The sequence below is a fragment of the Scyliorhinus torazame genome, unplaced genomic scaffold, assembly GCF_047496885.1.
Source record: "Scyliorhinus torazame isolate Kashiwa2021f unplaced genomic scaffold, sScyTor2.1 scaffold_184, whole genome shotgun sequence".
NCBI classification, from domain to species: domain Eukaryota; kingdom Metazoa; phylum Chordata; class Chondrichthyes; order Carcharhiniformes; family Scyliorhinidae; genus Scyliorhinus; species Scyliorhinus torazame.
In genome coordinates this window covers 47,224-74,538 of record NW_027307911.1, presented here as the reverse complement: position 1 = coordinate 74,538, position 27,315 = coordinate 47,224, and the positions used below count along the sequence as shown (strand labels likewise).

Below are 27,315 nucleotides of genomic sequence, written 5' to 3'. Positions count from 1 at the left end.
TGTCAGAGGGTCAGTACTGAGGGAGTGCTGCACTGTCAGAGGGTCAGTACTGAGGGAGTGCCGCACTGTCAGAGGGTCAGTACTGAGGGAGTGCCGCACTGTCAGAGGGTCAGTACTGAGGGAGTGCCGCACTGTCAGATGGTCAGTACTGAGGGAGTGCCGCACTGTCAGAGGGTCAGTACTGAGGGAGTGCCGCACTGTCAGAGGGTAAGTACTGAGGGAGTGCCGCACTGTCAGAGGGTCAGTACTGAGGGAGCCCCGCACTGTCAGAGGGTCAGTACTGAGGGAGTGCTGCACTGTCAGAGGGTCAGTACTGAGGGAGTGCCGCACTGTCAGAGGGTCAGTACTGAGGGAGTGCCGCACTGTCAGAGGGTCAGTACTGAGGGAGTGCTGCACTGTCAGAGGGTCAGTACTGAGGGAGTGCCGCACTGTCAGAGGGTCAGTACTGAGGGAGTGCCGCACTGTCAGAGGGTCAGTACTGAGGGAGTGCCGCACTGTCAGAGGGTCAGTACTGAGGGAGCGCTGCACTGTCAGAGCGTCAGTACTGAGGGAGTGCCGCACTGTCAAAGGGTCAGTACTGAGGGAGTGCCGCACTGTCAGAGGGTCAGTACTGAGGGAGCCTCGCACTGTCAGAGGGTCAGTACTGAGGGAGTGCCGCACTGTCAGAGGGTCAGTACTGAGGGAGTGCTGCACTGTCGGAGCGTCAGTACTGAGGGAGTGCTGCACTGTCAGAGGGTCAGTACTGAGGGAGTGCCGCACTGTCAGAGAGTCAGTACTGAGGGAGTGCCGCACTGTCAGAGGGTCAGTACTGAGGGAGTGCTGCACTGTCAGAGGGTCAGTACTGAGGGAGTGCCGCACTGTCAGAGGGTCAGTACTGAGGGAGTGCCGCACTGTCAGAGGGTCAGTACTGAGGGAGTGCCGCACTGTCAGAGGGTCAGTACTGAGCGAGTGCCGCACTGTCAGAGGGTCAGTACTGAGGGAGTGCCGCACTGTCAGAGGGTCAGTACTGAGGGAGTGCCGCACTGTCAGAAGGTCAGTACTGAGGGAGTGCCACACTGTCAGAGGGTCAGTACTGAGGGAGCGCTGCACTGTCAGAGGGTCAGTACTGAGGGAGCGCCGCACTGTCAGAGGGTCAGTACTGAGGGAGTGCTGCACTGTCAGAGGGTCAGTACTGAGGGAGTGCCGCACTGTCAGAGGGTCAGTACTGAGGGAGCGCCGCACTGTCAGAAGGTCAGTACTGAGGGAGTGCCGCACTGTCAGAGGGTCAGTACTGAGGGAGTGCCGCACTGTCAGAGGGTCAGTACTGAGGGAGCGCTGCACTGTCAGAGGGTCAGTGCTGAGGGAGTGCTGCACTGTCAGAGGGTCAGTACTGAGGGAGTGCCGCACTGTCAGAGGGTCAGTACTGAGGGAGTGCTGCACTGTCAGAGGATCAGTACTGAGGGAGTGCTGCACTGTCAGAGGGTCAGTACTGAGGGAGTGCCGCACTGTCAGAGGGTCAGTACTGAGGGAGTGCTGCACTGTCAGAGGGTCAGTACTGAGGGAGCGCCGCACTGTCAGAGGGTCAGTACTGAGGGAGTGCCGCACTGTCAGAGGGTCAGTACTGAGGGAGTGCCGCACTGTCAGAGGGTCAGTACTGAGGGAGCGCCGCACTGTCAGAGGGTCAGTACTGAGGGAGTGCCGCACTGTCAGAGGGTCAGTACTGAGGGAGTGCTGCACTGTCAGAGGATCAGTACTGAGGGAGTGCTGCACTGTCAGAGGGTCAGTACTGAGGGAGTGCCGCACTGTCAGAGGGTCAGTACTGAGGGAGCGCCGCACTGTCAGAGGGTCAGTACTGAGGGAGTGCCGCACTGTCAGAGGGTCAGTACTGAGGGAGTGCTGCACTGTCAGAGGGTCAGTACTGAGGGAGTGCCGCACTGTCAGAGGGTCAGTACTGAGGGAGTGCCGCACTGTCAGAGGGTCAGTACTGAGGGAGTGCCGCACTGTCAGATGGTCAGTACTGAGGGAGTGCCGCACTGTCAGAGGGTCAGTACTGAGGGAGTGCCGCACTGTCAGAGGGTAAGTACTGAGGGAGTGCCGCACTGTCAGAGGGTCAGTACTGAGGGAGCCCCGCACTGTCAGAGGGTCAGTACTGAGGGAGTGCTGCACTGTCAGAGGGTCAGTACTGAGGGAGTGCCGCACTGTCAGAGGGTCAGTACTGAGGGAGTGCCGCACTGTCAGAGGGTCAGTACTGAGGGAGTGCTGCACTGTCAGAGGGTCAGTACTGAGGGAGTGCCGCACTGTCAGAGGGTCAGTACTGAGGGAGTGCCGCACTGTCAGAGGGTCAGTACTGAGGGAGTGCCGCACTGTCAGAGGGTCAGTACTGAGGGAGCGCTGCACTGTCAGAGCGTCAGTACTGAGGGAGTGCCGCACTGTCAGAGGGTCAGTACTGAGGGAGTGCCGCACTGTCAGAGGGTCAGTACTGAGGGAGTGCTGCACTGTCGGAGCGTCAGTACTGAGGGAGTGCTGCACTGTCAGAGGGTCAGTACCTGAAAACGATGAGGATCACGCAGGCCAGGACCAGGGCAGTGAGGGAGACGGCATACCCGATATTGTACATCATTCGAAATTTCTCCAGAGTGTGTTCGGTGCCTGTCTGCAAGAGAAAAGATATCTCACAAACCTTAACTTCAAACGCAAACAACCATATCCCTCGGTTAGACCCAGACTGGGAGCACCGTGCACAGTCCCGGTCTCCGTATCGCTCGGTTCGACCCACACTCGGAGCACCGTGCACAGTCCCGGTCTCCGTATCGCTCGGTTCGACCCACACTCGGAGCACCGTGCACAGTCCCGGTCTCCGTATCCCTCGGTCAGACCCACACTCGGAGCACCGTGCACAGTCCCGGTCTCCGTATCCCTCGGTTAGACCCACACTCGGAGCACCGTGCACAGTCCCGGTCTCCGTATCCCTCGGTCCGACCCACACTCGGAGCACCGTGCACAGTGCCGGTCTCTGTATCCCTCGGTCAGACCCACACTCGGAGCACCGTGCACAGTCCCGGTCTCTGTGTCCCTCGGTCAGACCCACACTCGAGCACCGTGCACAGTCCCGGTCTCCATATCGCTCAGTTGGTCCCACACTCGGAGTACCGTGCACAGTCCCGGTCTCCCTATCCATCGGTCAGACCCACACAGGGAGCACCGTGCACAGTCCCGGTCTCCGTATCCCTCGGTCAGACCCACACTCGGAGCACCGTGCACAGTCCCGGTCCCCGTATCCCTCGGTTAGACACACACTCGGAGCACCGTGCACAGTCCCGATCTCCGTATCCCTCGGTTAGACCCATACTCGGAGCACGGTGCACAGTCCCGGTCTCCGTATCCCTCGGTCAGACCCACACTCGGAGCACCGTGCACAGTCCCGGTCTCCGTTTTCCTCGGTCAGACCCACACTCGGAGCACCGTGCACAGTCCCGGTCTCCATATCCCTCGGTCAGAACCACACTCGGAGCACCGTGCACAGTCCCGGTCTCCGTATCCCTCGGTTAGACCCACACTCGGAGCACCGTGCACAGTCCCGGTCTCCGTATCCCTCGGTTAGACCCACACTCGGAGCACCGTGCACAATCCCGGTCTCCGTATCCCTCGGTTAGACCCACACTCGGAGCACCGTGCACAGTCCCGTTCTCCGTATCCCTCGGTTAGACCCACACTCGGAGCGCCGTGCACAGTCCCGGTCTCCGTATCCCTCTGTTCGACCCACACTCGGAGCACCGTGCACAGTCCCGGTCTCCATATCCCTCGGTCAGAACCACACTCGGAGCACCGTGCACAGTCCCGGTCTCCGTATCCCTCGGTTAGACCCACACTCTGAGCACCGTGCACAGTCCCGGTCTCCGTATCCCTCGGTCAGACCAACACTCGGAGCACCGTGCACAGTCCCGATCTCCGTATCCCTCGGTTCGACCCACACTCGGAGCATCGTGCACAGTCCCGGTCTCCGTATCCCTCGGTTAGACCCAGACTCGCAGCACCGTGCACAGTCCCGGTCTCCGTATCCCTCGGTTAGACTCACACTCGGAGCACAGTGCACAGTCCCGGTCTCCGTATCCCTTGCTAAGACCCACACTCGGTGCACCGTGCACAGTCCCGGTCTCCGTATCCCTCGGTTAAACCCACATTCGGAGCTCCGTGCACAGTCCCGGTCTCCGTATCCCTCGGTTAGACCCGCACTTGGAGCACCGTGCACAGTCCCGGTCTCCGTATCCCTCGGTTCGTCCCACACTCGGAGCACCGTGCACAGTCCCGGTCTCCGTATCCCTCGGTTAGACCCACACTCGGAGCACCGTGCACAGTCCGGGTCTCCGTATCCCACGGTCAGACCCACACTCGGAGCACCGTGCACAGTCCAGGTCTCCGTATCCCTCGGTTAGAGCCACACTCGGAGCACCGTGCACAGTCCCGGTCCCCGTATCCCGCGGTCAGACCCACACTCGGAGCACCATGCACAGTCCCGGTCTCCGTGTCCCTCGGTCAGACCGACACTCGAAGCACCATGCACAGTCCCGGTCTCCGTATCCCTCGGTTAGACCCACACTCGGAACACCGTGCACAGTCCCGGTCTCCGTGTCCCTCGGTCAGACCCACACTCGGAGCACCGTGCACAGTCCAGGTCTCCGTATCCCTCGGTCAGACCCACACTCGGAGCACCGTGCACAGTCCCGGTCTCTGTATCCCTCGGTTAGACCCACACTCTGAGCACCGTGCACAGTCCCGGTCTCCGTATCCCTCGGTCAGGCCCACACTCGGAGCACTGTGCACAGTCCCGGTCTCCGTATCCCTCGGTCAGGCCCACACTCGGAGCATCGTGCACAGTCATGGTCTCCGTATCCCTCACTCAGACAAACACTCGGAGCACCGTGCACAGTCCCGGTCTCCCTATCCCTTTTCAGACCCACACTCGGAGCACCGTGCACAGTCCCGGTCTCCGTATCCCTCGGTCAGACCCACACTCGGAGCACCGTGCACAGTCCTGGTCTCCGTATCCCTCGGTTAGACCCACACTCGGAGCACCGTGCACAGTCCCGGTCTCCGTATCCCTCGGTCAGACCCACACTCGGAGCACCGTGCATAGTCACGGTCTCCATATCCCTCGGTTGGACCCACACTCGGAGCACCGTGCACAGTCACGGTCTCTGTATCCCTCACTCAGACTAACACTCGGAGCACTGTGCACAGTCCGGTCTCCGTATCCCTCGGTTAGACCCACACTCGGAGCCCCGTGCACAGTTCCGGTCTCCGTATCCCTCTGTTCGACCCACACTCGGAGCACCGTGCACAGTCCCGGTCTCCATATCCCTCGGTCAGAACCACACTCGGAGCACCGTGCACAGTCCCGGTCTCCGTATCCCTCGGTTAGACCCACACTCTGAGCACCGTGCACAGTCCCGGTCTCCGTATCCCTCGGTCAGACCAACACTCGGAGCACCGTGCACAGTCCCGATCTCCGTATCCCTCGGTTCGACCCACACTCGGAGCATCGTGCACAGTCCCGGTCTCCGTATCCCTCGGTTAGACCCAGACTCGGAGCACCGTGCAAAGTCCCGGTCTCCGTATCCCTCGGTTAGACCCACACTCGGAGCACAGTGCACAGTCCCGGTCTCCGTATCCCTTGCTAAGACGCACACTCGGTGCACCGTGCACAGTCCCGGTCTCCGTATCCATCGGTTAAACCCACATTCGGAGCTCCGTGCACAGTCCCGGTCTCCGTATCCCTCGGTTAGACCCGCACTTGGAGCACCGTGCACAGTCCCGGTCTCCGTATCCCTCGGTTGGTCCCACACTCGGAGCACCGTGCACAGTCCCGGTCTCCGTATCCCTCGGTTAGACCCACACTCGGAGCACCGTGCACAGTCCCGGTCTCCGTATCCCTCGGTCAGACCCACACTCGGAGCACCGTGCACAGTCCCGGTCTCCGTATCCCTTGGTTAGACCCACACTCGGAGCATCGTGCACAGTCCCGGTCCCCGTATCCCGCGGTCAGACCCACACTCGGAGCACCATGCACAGTCCCGGTCTCCGTGTCCCTCGGTCAGACCGACACTCGAAGCACCATGCACAGTCCCGGTCTCCGTATCCCTCGGTTAGACCCACACTCGGAGCACCGTGCACAGTCCCGGTCTCCGTGTCCCTCGGTAAGACCCACACTCGGAGCACCGTGCACAGTCCCGGTCTCCGTGACCCTCGGTCAGACCCACACTCGGAGCACCGTGCACAGTCCCGGTCTCCGTGTCCCTCCGTCAGACCCACACTCGGAGCCCCGTGCACAGTCCCGGTCTCCGTATCCCTCGGTTAGACCCACACTCGGAGCACCGTGCACAGTCCCGGTCCCCGTATCCCGCGGTCAGACCCACACTCGGAGCACCGTGCACAGTCCCGGTCTCCGTATCCCTCGGTCAGACCCACACTCGGAGCACCGTGCACAGTCCCGGTCTCCGTGTCCCTCGGTCAGACCGACACTCGAAGCACCGTGCACAGTCCCGGTCTCCGTATCTCTCAGTTAGACCCACACTCGGAGCACCGTGCACAGTCCCGGTCTCCGGGTCCCTCGGTCAGACCCACACTCGGAGCACCGTGCACAGTCCCGGTCTCGGTATCCCTCGGTTAGACCCACACTCGGAGCACCGTGCACAGTCCCGGTCTCCCTATCCCTCGGTCGGACCCAGACTAGGAGCACCATGCACAGTCCCAGTCTCCGTATCCCTCGGTTAGACCCACACTCGGAGCACCGTGCACAGTCCCGGTCTCCGTATCCCTCGGTTAGACCCACACTCGGAGCACCGTGCACAGTCCCGGTCTCCGTATCCCTCGGTCAGACCCACACTCGGAGCACCGTGCACAGTCCCGGTCTCCGTATCCCTCGGTCAGACCCACACTCGGAGCACCGTGCACAGTCCCGGTCTCCGTATCCCTCGGTCAGACCCACACTCGGAGCACCGTGCACAGTCCCGGTCTCCGTTTTCCTCGGTCAGACCCACACTCGGAGCACCGTGCACAGTCCCGGTCTCCATATCCCTCGGTCAGAACCACACTCGGAGCACCGTGCACAGTCCCGGTCTCCGTATCCCTCGGTTAGACCCACACTCGGAGCACCGTGCACAGTCCCGGTCTCCGTATCCCTCGGTTAGACCCACACTCGGAGCACCGTGCACAATCCCGGTCTCCGTATCCCTCGGTTAGACCCACACTCGGAGCACCGTGCACAGTCCCGTTCTCCGTATCCCTCGGTTAGACCCACACTCGGAGCGCCGTGCACAGTCCCGGTCTCCGTATCCCTCTGTTCGACCCACACTCGGAGCACCGTGCACAGTCCCGGTCTCCATATCCCTCGGTCAGAACCACACTCGGAGCACCGTGCACAGTCCCGGTCTCCGTATCCCTCGGTTAGACCCACACTCTGAGCACCGTGCACAGTCCCGGTCTCCGTATCCCTCGGTCAGACCAACACTCGGAGCACCGTGCACAGTCCCGATCTCCGTATCCCTCGGTTCGACCCACACTCGGAGCATCGTGCACAGTCCCGGTCTCCGTATCCCTCGGTTAGACCCAGACTCGCAGCACCGTGCACAGTCCCGGTCTCCGTATCCCTCGGTTAGACCCACACTCGGAGCACAGTGCACAGTCCCGGTCTCCGTATCCCTTGCTAAGACCCACACTCGGTGCACCGTGCACAGTCCCGGTCTCCGTATCCCTCGGTTAAACCCACATTCGGAGCTCCGTGCACAGTCCCGGTCTCCGTATCCCTCGGTTAGACCCGCACTTGGAGCACCGTGCACAGTCCCGGTCTCCGTATCCCTCGGTTCGTCCCACACTCGGAGCACCGTGCACAGTCCCGGTCTCCGTATCCCTCGGTTAGACCCACACTCGGAGCACCGTGCACAGTCCGGGTCTCCGTATCCCACGGTCAGACCCACACTCGGAGCACCGTGCACAGTCCAGGTCTCCGTATCCCTCGGTTAGAGCCACACTCGGAGCACCGTGCACAGTCCCGGTCCCCGTATCCCGCGGTCAGACCCACACTCGGAGCACCATGCACAGTCCCGGTCTCCGTGTCCCTCGGTCAGACCGACACTCGAAGCACCATGCACAGTCCCGGTCTCCGTATCCCTCGGTTAGACCCACACTCGGAACACCGTGCACAGTCCCGGTCTCCGTGTCCCTCGGTCAGACCCACACTCGGAGCACCGTGCACAGTCCAGGTCTCCGTATCCCTCGGTCAGACCCACACTCGGAGCACCGTGCACAGTCCCGGTCTCTGTATCCCTCGGTTAGACCCACACTCTGAGCACCGTGCACAGTCCCGGTCTCCGTATCCCTCGGTCAGGCCCACACTCGGAGCACTGTGCACAGTCCCGGTCTCCGTATCCCTCGGTCAGGCCCACACTCGGAGCATCGTGCACAGTCATGGTCTCCGTATCCCTCACTCAGACAAACACTCGGAGCACCGTGCACAGTCCCGGTCTCCCTATCCCTTTTCAGACCCACACTCGGAGCACCGTGCACAGTCCCGGTCTCCGTATCCCTCGGTCAGACCCACACTCGGAGCACCGTGCACAGTCCTGGTCTCCGTATCCCTCGGTTAGACCCACACTCGGAGCACCGTGCACAGTCCCGGTCTCCGTATCCCTCGGTCAGACCCACACTCGGAGCACCGTGCATAGTCACGGTCTCCATATCCCTCGGTTGGACCCACACTCGGAGCACCGTGCACAGTCACGGTCTCTGTATCCCTCACTCAGACTAACACTCGGAGCACTGTGCACAGTCCGGTCTCCGTATCCCTCGGTTAGACCCACACTCGGAGCCCCGTGCACAGTTCCGGTCTCCGTATCCCTCTGTTCGACCCACACTCGGAGCACCGTGCACAGTCCCGGTCTCCATATCCCTCGGTCAGAACCACACTCGGAGCACCGTGCACAGTCCCGGTCTCCGTATCCCTCGGTTAGACCCACACTCTGAGCACCGTGCACAGTCCCGGTCTCCGTATCCCTCGGTCAGACCAACACTCGGAGCATCGTGCACAGTCCCGATCTCCGTATCCCTCGGTTCGACCCACACTCGGAGCATCGTGCACAGTCCCGGTCTCCGTATCCCTCGGTTAGACCCATACTCGGAGCACCGTGCAATGTCCCGGTCTCCGTATCCCTCGGTTAGACCCACACTCGGAGCACAGTGCACAGTCCCGGTCTCCGTATCCCTTGCTAAGACGCACACTCGGTGCACCGTGCACAGTCCCGGTCTCCGTATCCATCGGTTAAACCCACATTCGGAGCTCCGTGCACAGTCCCGGTCTCCGTATCCCTCGGTTAGACCCGCACTTGGAGCACCGTGCACAGTCCCGGTCTCCGTATCCCTCGGTTGGTCCCACACTCGGAGCACCGTGCACAGTCCCGGTCTCCGTATCCCTCGGTTAGACCCACACTCGGAGCACCGTGCACAGTCCCGGTCTCCGTATCCCTCGGTCAGACCCACACTCGGAGCACCGTGCACAGTCCCGGTCTCCGTATCCCTCGGTTAGACCCACACTCGGAGCACCGTGCACAGTCCCCGTCTCCATATCCCTCGGTTAGACCCACACTCGGAGCACCGTGCACAGTCCCGGTCTCCGTATCCCTCGGTTAGGCCCACACTCGGAGCACCGTGCACAGTCCCGGTCTCCGTATCCCTCGGTCAGACAAACACTCGGAGCACCGTGCACAGTCCCGGTCTCTGTATCCCTCAGTTAGACCCACACTCGGAGCACCGTGCACAGTCCCGGTCTCCCTATCCCTCGGTTAGACCCACACTCGGAGCACCGTGCACAGTCCCGGTCTCCGTATCCCTCGGTCAGACCCACACTCGGAGCACCGTGCACAGTCCCGGTCTCCGTATCCCTCGGTCAGACCCACACTCGGAGCACCGTGCACAGTCCCGGTCTCCGTATCCCTCGGTCAGACCCACACTCGGAGCACCGTGCACAGTCCCGGTCTCCGTATCCCTCGGTTGATCCCACACTCGGAGCCCCGTGCACAGTCCCGGTCTCCGTATCCCTCGGTTAGACCCACACTCGGAGCACCGTGCACAGTCCCGGTCTCCCTATCCCTCGGTCAGGCCTGCACTCGGAGCACCGTGCACAGTCCCGGTCTCCGTATCCCTCGGTTCGACCCACACTCGGAGCTCCGTGCACAGTCCCGGTCTCCGTATCCCTCGGTCAGACCCACACTCGGAGCACCGTGCACAGTCCCTGTCTCCGTATCCCTCGGTTAGACCCACACTCGGAGCACCGTGCACAGTCCCGGTCTCCGTATCCCTCGGTTAGACCCACACTCGGAGCACCGTGCACAGTCCCGGTCTCCGTATCCCTCGGTCAGACCCACACTCGGAGCACCGTGCACAGTCCCGGTCTCCGTATCCCTCGGTCAGACCCACACTCGGAGCACCGTGCACAGTCCCGGTCTCCGTATCCCTCGGTCAGACCCACACTCGGAGCACCGTGCACAGTCCCAGTCTCCGTATCCCTCGGTCAGACCCACACTCGGAGTACCGTGCACAGTCCCGGTCTCCGTATCCCTCGGTCAGACCCACACTCGGAGCACCGTGCACAGTCCCGGTCTCCGTATCCCTCGGTCAGACCCACACTCGGAGCACCGTGCACAGTCCCGATCTCCCTATCCCTCGGTCAGACCCACACTCGGAGCACCGTGCACAGTCCCTGTCTCCGTATCCCTCGGTTAGACCCACACTCGGAGCACCGTGCACAGTCCCGGTCTCCCTATCCCTCGGTCAGGCCTGCACTCGGAGCACCGTGCACAGTCCCGGTCTCCGTATCCCTCGGTTCGACCCACACTCGGAGCTCCGTGCACAGTCCCGGTCTCCGTATCCCTCGGTTAGACCCACACTCGGAGCACCGTGCACAGTCCCGGTCTCCGTATCCCTCGGTTAGACCCACACTCGGAGCACCGTGCACAGTCCCGGTCTCCGTATCCCTCGGTCAGACCCACACTCGGAGCACCGTGCACAGTCCCGGTCTCCGTATCCCTCGGTCAGACCCACACTCGGAGCACCGTGCACAGTCCCGATCTCCCTATCCCTCGGTTAGACCCACACTCGGAGCACCGTGCACAGTCCCGGTCTCTGTATCCCTCGGTCAGACCCACACTCGGAGCACCGTGCGCAGTCCCGTCTCCGTATCCCTCTGTCAGTCCCACACTTGGAGCACCGTGCACAGTCCCGGTCTCCGTATCCCTCGGTTAGACCCACACTCAGAGCACCGTGCACAGTCCCGGTCTCCGTATCCCTCGGTTAGACCCACACTCGGAGCACCGTGCACAGTCCAGGTCTCCGTATCCCTCGGTCAGACCCACACTCGGAGCACCGTGCACAGTCCCGGTCTCCGTATCCCTCGGTCAGACCCACACTCGGAGCACCATGCACAGTCCCGGTCTCCGTATCCCTCGGTCAGACCCGCACTCGGAGCACCATGCACAGTCCCGGTCCCCGTATCCCTCGGTCAGACCCACACTCGGAGCACCGTGCACAGTCCCGGTCTCCGTATCCCTCGGTCAGACCCACACTCGGAGCACCGTGCACATTCCCGGTCTCCGTATCCCTCGGTCAGACCCACACTCGGAGCACCATGCACAGTCCCGGTCTCCGTACCCCTCGGTCAGACCCACACTCGGAGCACCGTGCACAGTCCCGGTCTCCGTATCCCTCGGTCAGACCCACACTCGGAGCACCGTGCACAGTCCCGGTCTCCGTATCCCTCGGTCAGACCCACACTCGGAGCACCGTGCACAGTCCCGGTCTCCGTATCCCTCGGTCAGACCCACACTCGGAGCACCGTGCACAGTCCCGGTCTCCGTATCCCTCGGTCAGACCCACACTCGGAGCACCGTGCACAGTCCCGTTCTCCCTATCCCTCGGTCAGACCCACACTCGGAGCACCGTGCACAGTCCCGGTCTCCGTATCCCTCGGTCAGACCCGCACTCGGAGCACCATGCACAGTCCCGGTCCCCGTATCCCTCGGTCAGACCCATACTCGGAGCACCGTGCACAGTCCCGGTCTCCGTATCCCTCGGTCAGACCCATACTCGGAGCACCGTGCACAGTCCCGGTCTCCTTATCCCTCGGTTAGACCCACACTCGGAGCACCGTGCACAGTCCCGGTCTCCGTATCCCTCGGTCAGACCCAGACTCGGAGCACCGTGCACAGTCCTGGTCTCCGTATCCCTCGGTCAGACCCACACTCGGAGCACCGTGCACAGTCCCGGTCTCCGTATCCCTCGGTCAGGCCCACACTCGGAGCACCGTGCACAGTCCCGGTCTCCCTATCCCTCGATTAGACCAACACTCGGAGCACCGTGCACAGTCCCGGTCTCCGTATCCCTCGGTTAGACCCACACTCGGAGCACCGTGCACAGTCCCGGTCTCCGTATCCCTCGGTCAGACCCACACTCGGAGCACCGTGCACAGTCCCGGTCTCAGTCTCCCTCGGTTAGACCCACACTCGGAGCACCGTGCACTGTCCCGGTCTCTGTATTCCTCGGTCAGACCCACACTCTGAGCACCGTGCACAGTCCCGGTCTCCGTATCCCTCGGTTAGACCCACACTCGGAGCACCGTGCACAGTCCCGGTCTCCGTATCCCTCGGTTAGACCCACACTCGGAGCACCGTGCACAGTCCCGGTCTCCGTATCCCTCGGTTAGACCCACACTCGGAGCACCGTGCACAGTCCCGGTCTCCGTGTCCCTCGGTTTGTCCCACACTCGGAGCACCGTGCACAGTCCCGGTCTCCGTATCCCTCGGTCAGACCCACACTCGGAGCACCGTGCACAGTCCCGGTCTCCCTATCCCTCGGTTAGACCCACACTCGGAGCACCGTGCACAGTCCCGGTCTCTCTATCCCTCGGTTAGACCCACACTCGGAGCACCGTGCACAGTCCCGGTCTCCCTATCCCTCGGTCAGACCCACACTCGGAGCACCGTGCACAGTCCCGGTCTCCGTATCCCTCGGTCAGACCCGCACTCGGAGCACCATGCACAGTCCCGGTCCCCGTATCCCTCGGTCAGACCCACACTCGGAGCACCGTGCACAGTCCCGGTCTCCGTATCCCTCGGTCAGACCCACACTCGGAGCACCGTGCACATTCCCGGTCTCCGTATCCCTCGGTCAGACCCACACTCGGAGCACCATGCACAGTCCCGGTCTCCGTACCCCTCGGTCAGACCCACACTCGGAGCACCGTGCACAGTCCCGGTCTCCGTATCCCTCGGTCAGACCCACACTCGGAGCACCGTGCACAGTCCCGGTCTCCGTATCCCTCGGTCAGACCCACACTCGGAGCACCGTGCACAGTCCCGGTCTCCGTATCCCTCGGTCAGACCCACACTCGGAGCACCGTGCACAGTCCCGGTCTCCGTATCCCTCGGTCAGACCCACACTCGGAGCACCGTGCACAGTCCCGTTCTCCCTATCCCTCGGTCAGACCCACACTCGGAGCACCGTGCACAGTCCCGGTCTCCGTATCCCTCGGTCAGACCCGCACTCGGAGCACCATGCACAGTCCCGGTCCCCGTATCCCTCGGTCAGACCCATACTCGGAGCACCGTGCACAGTCCCGGTCTCCGTATCCCTCGGTCAGACCCATACTCGGAGCACCGTGCACAGTCCCGGTCTCCTTATCCCTCGGTTAGACCCACACTCGGAGCACCGTGCACAGTCCCGGTCTCCGTATCCCTCGGTCAGACCCAGACTCGGAGCACCGTGCACAGTCCTGGTCTCCGTATCCCTCGGTCAGACCCACACTCGGAGCACCGTGCACAGTCCCGGTCTCCGTATCCCTCGGTCAGGCCCACACTCGGAGCACCGTGCACAGTCCCGGTCTCCCTATCCCTCGATTAGACCAACACTCGGAGCACCGTGCACAGTCCCGGTCTCCGTATCCCTCGGTTAGACCCACACTCGGAGCACCGTGCACAGTCCCGGTCTCCGTATCCCTCGGTCAGACCCACACTCGGAGCACCGTGCACAGTCCCGGTCTCAGTCTCCCTCGGTTAGACCCACACTCGGAGCACCGTGCACTGTCCCGGTCTCTGTATTCCTCGGTCAGACCCACACTCTGAGCACCGTGCACAGTCCCGGTCTCCGTATCCCTCGGTTAGACCCACACTCGGAGCACCGTGCACAGTCCCGGTCTCCGTATCCCTCGGTTAGACCCACACTCGGAGCACCGTGCACAGTCCCGGTCTCCGTATCCCTCGGTTAGACCCACACTCGGAGCACCGTGCACAGTCCCGGTCTCCGTGTCCCTCGGTTTGTCCCACACTCGGAGCACCGTGCACAGTCCCGGTCTCCGTATCCCTCGGTCAGACCCACACTCGGAGCACCGTGCACAGTCCCGGTCTCCCTATCCCTCGGTTAGACCCACACTCGGAGCACCGTGCACAGTCCCGGTCTCTCTATCCCTCGGTTAGACCCACACTCGGAGCACCGTGCACAGTCCCGGTCTCCCTATCCCTCGGTCAGACCCACACTCGGAGCACCGTGCACAGTCCCGGTCTCCCTATCCCTCGGTCAGACCCACACTCGGAGCACCGTGCACAGTCCCGGTCTCCGTATCACTCGGTCAGACCCACACTCGGAGCACCGTGCACAGTCCCGGTCTCCGTATCCCTCGGTCAGACCCACACTCGGAGCACCGTGCACAGTCCCGGACTCCGTATCCCTCGGTCAGACCCACACTCGGAGCACCGTGCACAGTCCCGGTCTCCGTATCCCTCGCTCAGACCCACAGTCGGAGCACCATGCACAGTCCCTCTCTCCCTATCCCTCGGTCAGACCCGCACTCGGAGCACCATGCACAGTCCCGGTCCCCGTATCCCTCGGTCAGACCCATACTCGGAGCACCGTGCACAGTCCCGGTCTCCGTATCCCTCGGTCAGACCCATACTCGGAGCACCGTGCACAGTCCCGGTCTCCTTATCCCTCGGTTAGACCCACACTCGGAGCACCGTGCACAGTCCCTCTCTCCCTATCCCTCGGTCAGACCCGCACTCGGAGCACCATGCACAGTCCCGGTCCCCGTATCCCTCGGTCAGACCCATACTCGGAGCACCGTGCACAGTCCCGGTCTCCGTATCCCTCGGTCAGACCCATACTCGGAGCACCGTGCACAGTCCCGGTCTCCTTATCCCTCGGTTAGACCCACACTCGGAGCACCGTGCACAGTCCCGGTCTCCGTATCCCTCGGTCAGACCCAGACTCGGAGCACCGTGCACAGTCCTGGTCTCCGTATCCGTCGGTCAGACCCACACTCGGAGCACCGTGCACAGTCCCGGTCTCCGTATCCCTCGGTCAGGCCCACACTCGGAGCACCGTGCACAGTCCCGGTCTCCCTATCCCTCGATTAGACCAACACTCGGAGCACCGTGCACAGTCCCGGTCTCCGTATCCCTCGGTTAGACCCACACTCGGAGCACCGTGCACAGTCCCGGTCTCTGTATTCCTCGGTCAGACCCACACTCTGAGCACCGTGCACAGTCCCGGTCTCCGTATCCCTCGGTTAGACCCACACTCGGAGCACCGTGCACAGTCCCGGTCTCCATATCCCTCGGTTAGACCCACACTCGGAGCACCGTGCACAGTCCCGGTCTCCGTATCCCTCGGTTAGACCCACACTCGGAGCACCGTGCACAGTCCCGGTCTCCGTATCCCTCGGTCAGACCCACACTCGGAGCACCGTGCACAGTCCCGGTCTCCGTATCCCTCGGTTAGACCCACACTCGGAGCACCGTGCACAGTCCCGGTCTCCGTATCCCTCGGTCAGACCCACACTCGGAGCACCGTGCACAGTCCCGGTCTCCGTGTCCCTCGGTTAGATCCACACTCGGAGCACCGTGCACAGTCCCGGTCTCCATATCCCTCGGTCAGACCCACACTCGGAGCACCGTGCACAGTCCCGGTCTCCGTGTCCCTCGGTTTGTCCCACACTCGGAGCACCGTGCACAGTCCCGGTCTCCGTATCCCTCGGTTAGACCCACACTCGGAGCACCGTGCACAGTCCCGGTCTCCGTATCCCTCGGTTAGACCCACACTCGGAGCACCGTGCACAGTCCCGGTCTCCATATCCCTCGGTCAGACCCACACTCGGAGCACCGTGCACAGTCCCGGTCTCCGTATCCCTCGGTCAGACCCACACTCGGAACACCGTGCACAGTCCCGGTCTCCCTATCCCTCGGTTAGACCCACACTCGGAGCACCGTGCACAGTCCCGGTCTCCGTATCCCTCGGTCAGACCCACACTCGGAGCACCGTGCACAGTCCCGGTCTCCGTATCCCTCGGTCAGACCCACACTCGGAGCACCGTGCACAGTCCCGGTCTCCGTATCCCTCGGTCAGACCCACACTCGGAGCACCGTGCACAGTCCCGTTCTCCGTATCCCTCGGTCAGACGCACACTCGGAGCACCGTGCACAGTCCCCGTCTATAAGAGGGGTTTCCTCAGAGCAAGCGTTGAATATCTCACCTGCTGCTCGAGAATCTCCGGGTCGAACAGACATCCAGAGAGATTCCTCCACGGATGACTTTCATCGTCCTGAACCCAATCGCCGTTGGGCCCACACTTCCTCAGGACGAAGTGGTGCTTGACTGTGGGAGATAGAGAGAGAGGGAGAGAGGGAAGGGAGAGAGAGAACGAGGCGGAGATCAGTCATGCAGTGGGACGATTCCGAGTCAAACGGCTTGCGACTTCGAGACAGGAACTTACCGTTGTCAAACCATGGCAGGTACCAGGGGCAAGGCACAGTCACTGTACTGTTTAGACGCCCATCTGGCCAGCAAGCGTACGAGTCGAAACTGCGGTTACAGACCAACTCTGCAAAATAAAACAGGACTCTGAAAATTGCCTCAGTTCCCTCTCTCTCTCAGGGAGATATCTGTACACTGACTGGTGTCTCTCAGTCCCCTCTCTCTCAGGGAGATATCTGTACACTGACTGGTGTCTCTCAGTCCCCCTCTCTCTCGGGGAGATATCTGTACACTGACTGGTGTCTCTCAGTCTCCTCTCTCTCTCAGGGAGATATCTGTACACTGACTGGTGTCTCTCAGTCCCCTCTCTCTCTCAGGGAGATATCTGTACACTGACTGGTGTCTCTCAGTCCCCTCTCTCTCAGGGAGATATCTATACACTGACTGGTGTCTCTCAGTCCCCTCTCTCTCTCAGGGAGATATCTGTACACTGACTGGTGTCTCTCAGTCCCCTCTCTCTCTCAGGGAGATATCTGTACACTGACTGGTGTCTCTCAGTCCCCTCTCTCTCTCAGGGAGATATCTGTACACTGACTGGTGTCTCTCAGTCCCCTCTCTCTCTCTCAGGGAGATATCTGTACACTGACTGGTGTCTCTCAGTCCCCTCTCTCTCAGGGAGATATCTGTACACTGACTGGTGTCTCTCAGTCCCCTCTCTCTCTCTCAGGGAGATGTCTGTACACTGACTGGTGTCTCTCAGTCCCCCCTCTCTCTCGGGGAGATATCTGTACACTGACTGGTGTCTCTCAGTCCTCTCTCTCTCTCAGGGAGATATCTGTACACTGACTGGTGTCTCTCAGTCCCCTCTCTCTCTCAGGGAGATAGCTGTACACTGACTGGTGTCTCTCAGTCCCCTCTCTCTCAGGGAGATATCTGTACACTGACTGGTGTCTCTCAGTCCCTCTCTCTCTCAGGGAGATATCTGTACACTGACTGGTGTCTCTCAGTCCCCCCTCTCTCTCAGGGAGATATCTGTACTGTGACTGGTGTCTCTCAGTCCTCTCTCTCTCTCAGGGAGATATCTGTACACTGACTGGTGTCTCAGTCCCCTCTCTCTCTCTCTCTCATGGAGATATCTGTACACTGACTGGTGTCTCTCAGTCCCCTCTCTCTCGGGGAGATATCTGTACACTGACTGGTGTCTCTCAGTCCTCTCTCTCTCAGGGAGATATCTGTACACTGACTGGTGTCTCTCAGTCCCCCCTCTCTCTCGGGGAGATATCTGTACACTGACTGGTGTCTCTCAGTCCCCCCTCTCTCTCAGGGAGATATCTGTACACTGACTGGTGTCTCTCAGGCCCCTCTCTCTCTCAGGGAGATATCTGTACACTGACTGGTGTCTATCAGTTCCCTCTCTCTCAGGGAGATATCTGTACACTGACTAGTGTCTCTCAGTCCCCTCTCTCTCTCTCAGGGAGATATCTGTACACTGACTGGTGTCTCTCAGGCCCCTCTCTCTCTCAGGGAGATATCTGTACACTGACTGGTGTCTATCAGTTCCCTCTCTCTCAGAGAGATATCTGTACACTGACTGGTGTCTCTCAGTCCCCTCTCTCTCAGGGAGATATCTGTACACTGACTGGTGTCTCTCAGTCCCCTCTCTCTCTCAGGGAGATATCTGTACACTGACTGGTGTCTCTCAGTCCCCGCTCTCTCAGGGAGATATCTGTACACTGACTGGTGTCTCTCAGTCCCCCCTCTCTCTCAGGGAGATATCTGTACACTGACTGGTGTCTCTCAGTCCCCTCTCTCTCTGGGAGATATCTGTACACTGACTGGTGTCTCTCAGTCCCCTCTCTCTCTCAGGGAGATATCTGTACACTGACTGGTGTCTCTCAGTCCCCTCTCTCTCTCTCAGGGAGATATCTGTACACTGACTGGTGTCTCTCAGTCCCCCCTCTCTCTCAGGGAGATATCTGTACACTGACTGGTGTCTCTCAGTCCCCTCTCTCTCTCTCAGGGAGATATCTGTACACTGACTGGTGTCTCTCAGTCCCCCCTCTCTCTCAGGGAGATATCTGTACACTGACTGGTGTCTCTCAGTCCCCTCTCTCTCAGGGAGATATCTGTACACTGACTGGTGTCTCTCAGTCCCCTCTCTCTCTCTCAGGGAGATATCGGTACACTGACTGGTGTCTCTCAGTCCCCTCTCTCTCAGGGAGATATCTGTACACTGACTGGTGTCTCTCAGTCCCCTCTATCTCTCTCAGGGAGATATCTGTACACTGACTGGTGTCTCTCAGTCCCCTCTCTCTCACTCAGGGAGATGTCTGTACACTGACTGGTGTCTCTCAGTCCCCCCTCTCTCTCGGGGAGATATCTGTACACTGACTGGTGTCTCTCAGTCCTCTCTCTCTCTCAGGGAGATATCTGTACACTGACTGGTGTCTCTCAGTCCTCTCTCTCTCTCAGGGAGATATCTGTACACTGACTGGTGTCTCTCAGTCCCCCCTCTCTCTCTCAGGGAGATATCTGTACACTGACTGGTGTCTCTCAGTCCCCTCTCTCTCTCAGGGAGATATCTGTACACTGACTGGTGTCTCTCAGTCCCCCCTCTCTCGGGGAGATATCTGTACACTGACTGGTGTCTCTCAGTCCCCTCTCTCTCAGGGAGATATCTGTACACTGACTGGTGTCTCTCAGTCCCCTCTCTCTCTCAGGGAGATATCTGTACACTGACTGGTGTCTCTCAGTCCCCTCTCTCTCTCAGGGAGATATCTGTACACTGACTGGTGTCTCTCAGTCCCCTCTCTCTCAGGGAGATATCTGTACACTGACTGGCGTCTCTCAGTCCCCTCTCTCTCAGGGAGATATCTGTACACTGACTTGTGTCTCTCAGTCCCCTCTCTCAGGGAGATATCTGTACACTGGCTGGTGTCTCTCAGTCCCCCCTCTCTCTCTCAGGGAGATATCTGTACACTGACTGGTGTCTCTCAGTCCCCTCTCTCTCTCAGGGAGATATCTGTACACTGACTGATGTCTCTCAGTCCCCGCTCTCTCTCAGGGAGATATCTGTACACTGACTGGTGCCTCTCAGTCCCCTCTCTCAGGGAGATATCTGTACACTGACTGGTGTATCTCAGTCCCCCCTCTCTCTCTCAGGGAGATATCTGTACACTGACTGGTGTCTCTCAGTCCCCGCTCTCTCGGGGAGATATCTGTACACTGACTGGTGTCTCTCAGTCCCCCCTCTCTCTCAGGGAGATGTCTGTACACTGACTGGTGTCTCTCAGTCCCCTCTCTCTCTCAGGGAGATGTCTGTACACTAACTGGTGTCTCTCAGTCCCCTCTCTCTCAGGGAGATATCTGTACACTGACTGGTGTCTCTCAGTCCCCTCTCTCTCTCAGGGAGATATCTGTACACTGACTGGTGTCTCTCAGTCCCCTCTCTCAGGGAGATATCTGTACACTGGCTGGTGTCTCTCAGTTCCCTCTCTCTCAGGGAGATATCTGTACACTGACTGGTGTCTCTCAGTCCCCTCTCACAGGGAGATATCTGTACACTGACTGGTGTCTCTCAGTCCCCTCTCTCAATCTCTCAGGGAGATATCTGTACACTGACTGGTGTCTCTCAGTCCCCTCTCTCTCAGGGAGATATCTGTACACTGACTGGTGTCTCTCAGTCCCCCCTCTCTCTTTCAGGGACTCTCTGTACACTGACTGGTGTCTCTCAGTCCCCTCTCTCTCTCTCAGGGAGATATCTGTACACTGACTGGTGTCTCTCAGTCCCCTCTCTCTCAGGGAGATATCTGTACACTGACTGGTGTCTCTCAGTCCCCTCTCTCTCTCAGGGAGATATCTGTACACTGACTGGTGTCTCTCAGTCCCCTCTCTCTCTCTCAGGGAGATATCTGTACACTGACTGGTGTCTCTCAGTCCCCTCTCTCTCTCTCGGGGAGATATCTGTACACTGACTGGTGTCTCTCAGTCCCCCCTCTCTCTCTCAGGGAGATATCTGTACACTGACAGTTGTCTCTCAGTCTCCTCTCTCTCTCAGGGAGGTATCTGTACACTGACTTGTGTCTCTCAGTCCCCTCTCTCAGGGAGATATCTGTACACTGGCTGGTGTCTCTCAGTCCCCTCTCACAGGGAGATATCTGTACACTGACTGGTGTCTCTCAGTCCCCTCTCTCTCTCAGGGAGATATCTGTACACTGACTGGTGTCGCTCAGTCCCCTCTCTCTCTCAGGGAGATATCTGTACACTGACTGGTGTCTCTCAGTCCCCTCCCTCTCTCAGGGAGATATCTGTACACTGACTGGTGTCTCTCAGTCCTCTCTCTCTCAGGGAGATATCTGTACACTGACTGGTGTCTCTCAGTCCCCCCTCTCTCTCAGGGAGATATCTGTACACTGACTGGTGTCTCTCAGTCCTCTCTCTCTCTCAGGGAGATATCTGTACACTGACTGGTGTCTCAGTCCCCTCTCTCTCTCTCTCTCATGGAGATATCTGTACACTGACTGGTGTCTCTCAGTCCCCTCTCTCTCGGGGAGATATCTGTACACTGACTGGTGTCTCTCAGTTCTCTCTCTCTCAGGGAGATATCTGTACACTGACTGGTGTCTCTCAGTCCCCTCTCTCTCTCTCAGGGAGATATCTGTACACTGACTGGTGTCTCTCAGTCCTCTCTCTCAGGGAGATATCTGTACACTGACTGGTGTCTCTCCGTCCCCTCTCTCTCTCAGGGAGATATCTGTACACTGACTGGTGTCTCTCAGTCCCCCCTCTCTCTCAAGGAGATATCTGTATACTGACTGGTGTCTCTCAGTCCCCTCTCTCTCGGGGAGATATCTGTACACTGACTGGTGTCTCTCAGTCCCCTCTCTCTCTCAGGGAGCTATCTGTACACTGACTGGTGTCTCTCAGTCCTCTCTCTCTCAGGGAGATATCGGTACACTGACTGGTGTCTCTCAGTCCCCTCTCTCTCTCGGGGAGATATCTGTACACTGACTGGTGTCTCTCAGTTCTCTCTCTCTCAGGGAGATATCGGTACACTGACTGGTGTCTCTCAGTCCCCTCTCTCTCAGGGAGATATCTGTACACTGACTGGTGTCTCTCAGTCCCCTCTCTCTCAGGGAGATATCTGTACACTGACTGGTGTCTCTCAATCCCCCCCCCCTCTCTCTCAGGGAGATATCTGTACACTGACTGGTGTCTCTCAGTCCCCTCTCTCTCAGGGAGATATCTGTACACTGACTGGTGTCTCTCAGTCCCCTCTCTCTCTCAGAGAGATATCTGTATACTGACTGGTGTCTCTCAGTCCCCTCTCTCTCTCTTAGGGCAGTACCTTGCGAATGTGGTTCCTCGAGAATTTTGAGCGCACAATCTTCCTTGTATCGTTCCCAAGCTTCCAAGATGTCTTCCAGGTTTTTGACAGCTGTTCCCTGCTGTTGGAGGGAGATAGATAGTTCTTTTTTCACAAACTATTTTCCGAGGTATTTTGGGGGCCTTGTCAACAGTTACAAATAACAGAAATGTGCAAACTTCAGTCTAAAGACAATACTTCAATCAAACCGTACTGCTCCTCTTCCCTAGACACGATAGACCTATCTATTCCGTCCCCGCTGAATCTCCGGCGCTGGGCTGGGAGGTGGCAAATGGAGTTTAATGCAGAAAAGTGTGAGGTGATTCATTTCGGAAGGAATAACAGGAAGACAGAGTACTGGGCTAAGGGTAAGATTCTTGGCTGTGTGGATGAGCAGAGAGATCTTGGTGTCCATGTACATAGATCCCTGAAAGTTGCCACCCAGGTTGAGAGGGTTGTTAAGAAGGCGTACGGTGTGTTAGCTTTTAATGGTAGAGGGATTGAGTTTCGGAGCCTTGAGGTCATGTTGCAGCTGTACAAAACTCTGGTGCGGCTGCATTTGGAGTATTGCGTGCAATTCTGGTCGCCGCATTATAGGAAGGACATGGAAGCATTGGAAAGGGTGCAGAGGAGATTTACCAGAATTTTTTTTTACACAGAGGGCAGTGGGTGCCTGGAACTCGCTGCCAGAGGAGGTAGTGGAAGCAGGGACGATCGTGACATTTAAGGGGCATCTTGACAAATACACGAATAGGATGGGAATGGAGGGATACGGACCCAGGAAGGGTAGAAGATTGTAGTTTAGTCGGGCAGCATGGTCGGCACGGGCTTGGAGGGCCGAAGGGCCTGTTCCTGTGCTGTACTTTTCTTTGTTCTTTGTTCTTTGTTGCCTGGTATGGAGGGAAGATCTTATGAGGAAAGGCTGAGGGACTTGAGGCTGTTTTCGGTAGAGAGAAGAAGGTTAAGAGGTGACTTAATTGAGGCATACAAGATGATCAGAGGATTGGATAGGGTGGACAGTGAGAGCCTTTTTCCTCGGATGGTGATGTCTAGCACGAGGGGACATCGCTTTAAATTGAGGGGAGATAGACATAGGACAGATGTCAGAGGTAGGTTCTTTACTCAGAGAGTAGTAAGGGCGTGGAATGCCCTGCCTGCAACAGTAGTGGACTTGCCAACACTAAGGGCATTCAGATGGTCATTGGATAGACATATGGACGATAAGGGAATAGTGTAGATGGGCTTTAGAGTGGTTTCACAGATCAAAAGAACAAAGAACAAAGAAATGTACAGCACAGGAACAGGCCCTTCGGCCCTCCAAGCCCGTGCCGACCATGCTGCCCGACTAAACTACAATCTTCTACACTTCCTGGGTCCGTATCCCTCTATTCCCCATCCTATTCATGTATTTGTCAAGATGCCCCTTAAATGTCCCTATCGTCCCTGCTTCCACTACCTCCTCCGGTAGCGAGTTCCAGGCACCCACTACCCTCTGCGTAAAAAACTTGCCTCGTACATCTACTCTAAACCTTGCCCCTCTCACCTTAAACCTATGCCCCCTAGTAATTGACCCCTCTACCCTGGGGAAACGCCTCTGACTATCCACTCTGTCTATGCCCCTCATAATTTTGTAGACCTCTATCAGGTCGCCCCTCAACCTCCGTCGTTCCAGTGAGAACAAACCGAGTTTATTCAACCGCTCCTCATAGCTAATGCCCCCTGTACCAGGCAACATCCTGGTAAATCTCTTCTGCACCCTCTCTAAAGCCTCCACATCCTTCTGGTAGTGTGGCGACCAGAATTGAACACTATACTCCAAGTGATGCCTAACTAAGGTTCTATACAGCTGCAACATGACTTGCCAATTCTTATACTCAATGCCCCGGCCAATGAAGGCAAGCATGCCGTATGCCTTCTTGACTACCTTCTCGGCTCAACATCGAGGGTCGAATGGCCTGTACTGCGCTGTAATGTTCGATGTTCTATGTTCTAAGCACCTCCTCCCAAGTGAGTTTCAGTTCCTCCGTCTGGGACTCTTTCCCCTTCATGAGCACCTTGTAGATATCCGAGACTCTACCCCCTCCTTCTCCTCCGGAGACTATTCTGTCCTGGATCCCTATTGGCGGGAGGCGTGGGAAGGTGTAGGGATCTTGTATTTGAAAGAATGTTAACTCCTGGCTGGCTCGCCAATTGTTGAGAATCTTTAATTTAAAAGGGATCTTAACCTCCCGAACTACCCCAAGTTGGGGTAAGCTTAGTTGATGAATTAAAGTCCTGCCGACTACGCCAATTGTTGGAATCTGTAATTGAAAGAATGTTAACTCCTGGCTGGCTCGCCAATGTTAGAATCTTTAATTTAAAAGGGATCTTAACCTGCCGAACTACGCCAAGTTGGGGGAAGCTTAGTTGATGAATCAATGTCCTGCCGACTACGCCAATTGTTGGAATCTGTAATTGAAAGAATGTTAACTCCTGTTTGGCTCGCCAATTGTTGAGAATCTTCAATTCTCTGAGTCTGTCTGTAGTGTCTGCGTACAAAGTCCCGCAGCTGTAAGTACCTAAAGTCATTTCCCCTCACCAGCCCAAATTCCTCCTCCAAAGCCCCTCGAACTCGCAAAGCTCCCCTCCAGGAATGTATCGCCCGCCCCCCGCCATGTTCGAAACCCTCCATCTGTCTTCCCAGGGGGGGCGAATCGACGGTTATCGCATATTGGAGCCCAAGCAGACGCACCCCCCCCCCACTACGTGCCTCCCCCACTGGCCCCATATCCGCAGGGCCGCCCCCACTACCGGGCTGGTGGAGTACCTGGCCGGCGACAGGGGTAGGGGGGGGGCCGCCAAACTGGTGCCCCTGCAGGAAGCCGCCTCCACCCGCTCCCAGATAGACTCCGTACCCACCATCCACTTCCTTATCGTGGCTCTGTTAGCCGCCCAGTAGTAGTTGATCAGGCTCGGCAGTGCCAGTCCCCCCTCGCTGCGGCTCCCTCTCAAGCATCCTCACCCGCGGGGATTTTCCCGCCCAGACGGAAAAGCTCATGATGATTTTGCCGGTCCTTTTGAAGAAGGACTGTGGGATAAAGATCGGGAGGCACTGGAAGATGGACAGGAACCTAGGGAGGATTGTCATCTTTACCGCCTGCACCCTCCCCGCCAGTCGGGGGGACGAGGCGGCGCGGGCGGGCTCCGGGGTCCTGGGGGGGGGGGGCGGGGCGATCTGGCCCCGGGGGGGGGGGGGGGTGCGCCCCCACGTCAGCGGCCGCTGATGCCCCCGCGCATGCGCCGCCCGGAGATGTCATTTCCAGATGCCAGCTGGCGGGGCGGAAATCCCTCCGGCGTCGGCCTAGCCCCTCAATGTCGGGGCTCGGCCCCCAAAGACGCGGAGCATTCCGCCCCTTTGGGGCGGCGCGATGCCCGTCTGATTGGCGCCGTCCTGGGCGCCAGTCGGCGGACATCGCGCCGTTTCGGGAGAGTTTCGCCCCCTATGTTTCACCCCCCCCCCCCCCCCCTAGTCATTCCCTTCCACCCCTTCGCAGCTCTCAACACCATCGGCAACAGCTCTTTGCCAGCGCAAACAGCAACGGGGAGAGTGGGCACCCCCCGTCTGGTCCCGGTCTGACATTATCCTGTTACGTCCTAACGCCAGCTTTTGGGGCCTGGTCTAATCCAATTAACCAGTCCCTCCCCGAACCCAAACCGCCCAAGCACCTCCCACAAATAGCCCCACTCCACCCGGTCGGAGGCCTTCTCAGCGTCCATGGCCACCGCTACCTCCGCCTCCTTGCCCGTCGGGGGGGGGGGCGGGGGGGCATCGTGATCGCAAGCTTCTCAAGTCGGCTGTCCCCTGCCTTTTCCTTTCACGAGCCCCGTCTGGTCGTCCCCAATCACCTCCCGTACGCGGTCCTCAATTCTAATCGGCAGGACCTTGGCCAGGAGCTTGGAGACCACAATGGTCGGGGAGGTCGGCCTGTGTGGCCCACAGGATTCCGGGCCCTTGTCCCGCTCCAGGATCAGCGGGACGGTGGCTTGCGACATGGGCGGAGGCAGGGTCCCTCTGTCCCTCGCCTCATTAGAAACCCGAGTCAGGACCGGTCCCACTATCTCCGAGAACTACTCGACCGGGTATCCATCCGGTCCCGGGGCTATCCCCGACTGCATGGCCTTTAGGCCCCCCAATACCTCCTCCGCTCTAATCGGGGCCCCCAGCCCGTCCACTAGTCCCCCGCCTACTTTTGGGAAGGTTAGTCCATCCAGGAAGCTTTTCCCATCTCCTCCGGCTCTTCCGGGGGTTCTGAAGTGTGCAGCTTACGCTAGAAGTCCCGAAAGACCTTATTCAGTCCTGCCCCGGGTCCTCTGCTCCCCTCCCCGTCAACCACTCGACTTATTTCCCTGGCCGCCTCCCTCTTCCTGAGTTTCTCCGTCTCTCCCGGAGTAGGCCCTCCCCCGAGGAATCGAACCTGCTCTTCGTTTTCCAGCGCCGGCTCCCAGGTCCGCGGGTCCGACATCTCTGCTCCCGGGTCACCGTCCCCCCCACCTTGGCAGCACGGTCGCACGGTGGTTAGCACAATTGCTTCACAGCTCCAGGGTCCCAGGTTCGATTCCGGCTTGGGTCACTGTCTGTGCGGAGTCTGCGCGTCCTCCCCCCGTGTGTGCGTGGGTTTCCTCCGGGGGCTCCGGTTTCCTCCCACGGTCCAAAGATGTGCAGGTTAGGTGGATTGGCCGTGTTAAATTGTCCCTTAGTGTCCAAAGATGTACAGTTTAGGTGGATTGGCCGTGTTAAATTGTCCCTTAGTGTCCAAAGATGTGCAGGTTAGGTGGATTGGCCGTGTTAAATTGTCCCTTAGTGTCCAAAGATGTGCAGGTTAGGTGGATTGGCCGTGTTAAATTGTCCCTTAGTGTCCAAAGATGTGCAGGTTAGGTGGATTGGCCGTGTTAAATTGTCCCTTAGTGTCCAAAGATGTGCAGGTTAGGTGGATTGGCCGTGTTAAATTGTCCCTTAGTGTCCAAAGATGTACAGGTGAGGTGGATTGGCCGTGTTAAATTGTCCCTTCGTGTCCAAAGATGTACAGGTGAGGTGGATTGGCCGTGATAAATTGTCCCTTAGTGTCCAAAGATGTACAGCTTAGGTGGATTGGCCGTGATAAATTGTCCCTTAGTGTTCAAAGATGTACAGCTTAGGTGGATTG

At 59.1% G+C, this 27,315-nt stretch overlaps 1 protein-coding gene and 1 long non-coding RNA gene across 2 annotated transcripts in view; both read right to left on the bottom strand.

The window, feature by feature from the left end:
• Positions 1-16,607, bottom strand: part of LOC140405649 (glucagon receptor-like) — a 260,778-nt gene extending 244,171 nt beyond the window's left edge. The window contains exons 1-2 of the mRNA XM_072494182.1: positions 16,547-16,607; positions 2,526-2,632 (exon numbers count right to left, since the gene is read on the bottom strand). Of these exons, the coding sequence (XP_072350283.1) occupies positions 2,526-2,599 (74 nt within the window). The 5' untranslated portion in view covers positions 2,600-2,632; positions 16,547-16,607. The remainder of the gene's footprint in view (positions 1-2,525; positions 2,633-16,546) is intronic.
• A 5-nt stretch (positions 16,608-16,612) lies between these two features.
• Positions 16,613-22,210, bottom strand: LOC140405650 (uncharacterized). The gene is made up of 3 exons (XR_011938736.1): positions 22,115-22,210; positions 16,787-16,894; positions 16,613-16,668 (listed from the first exon to the last, which is right to left on the bottom strand). It is a non-coding gene; the product is annotated as an uncharacterized lncRNA (long non-coding RNA).
• Positions 22,211-27,315: the final 5,105 nt, after the last annotated feature.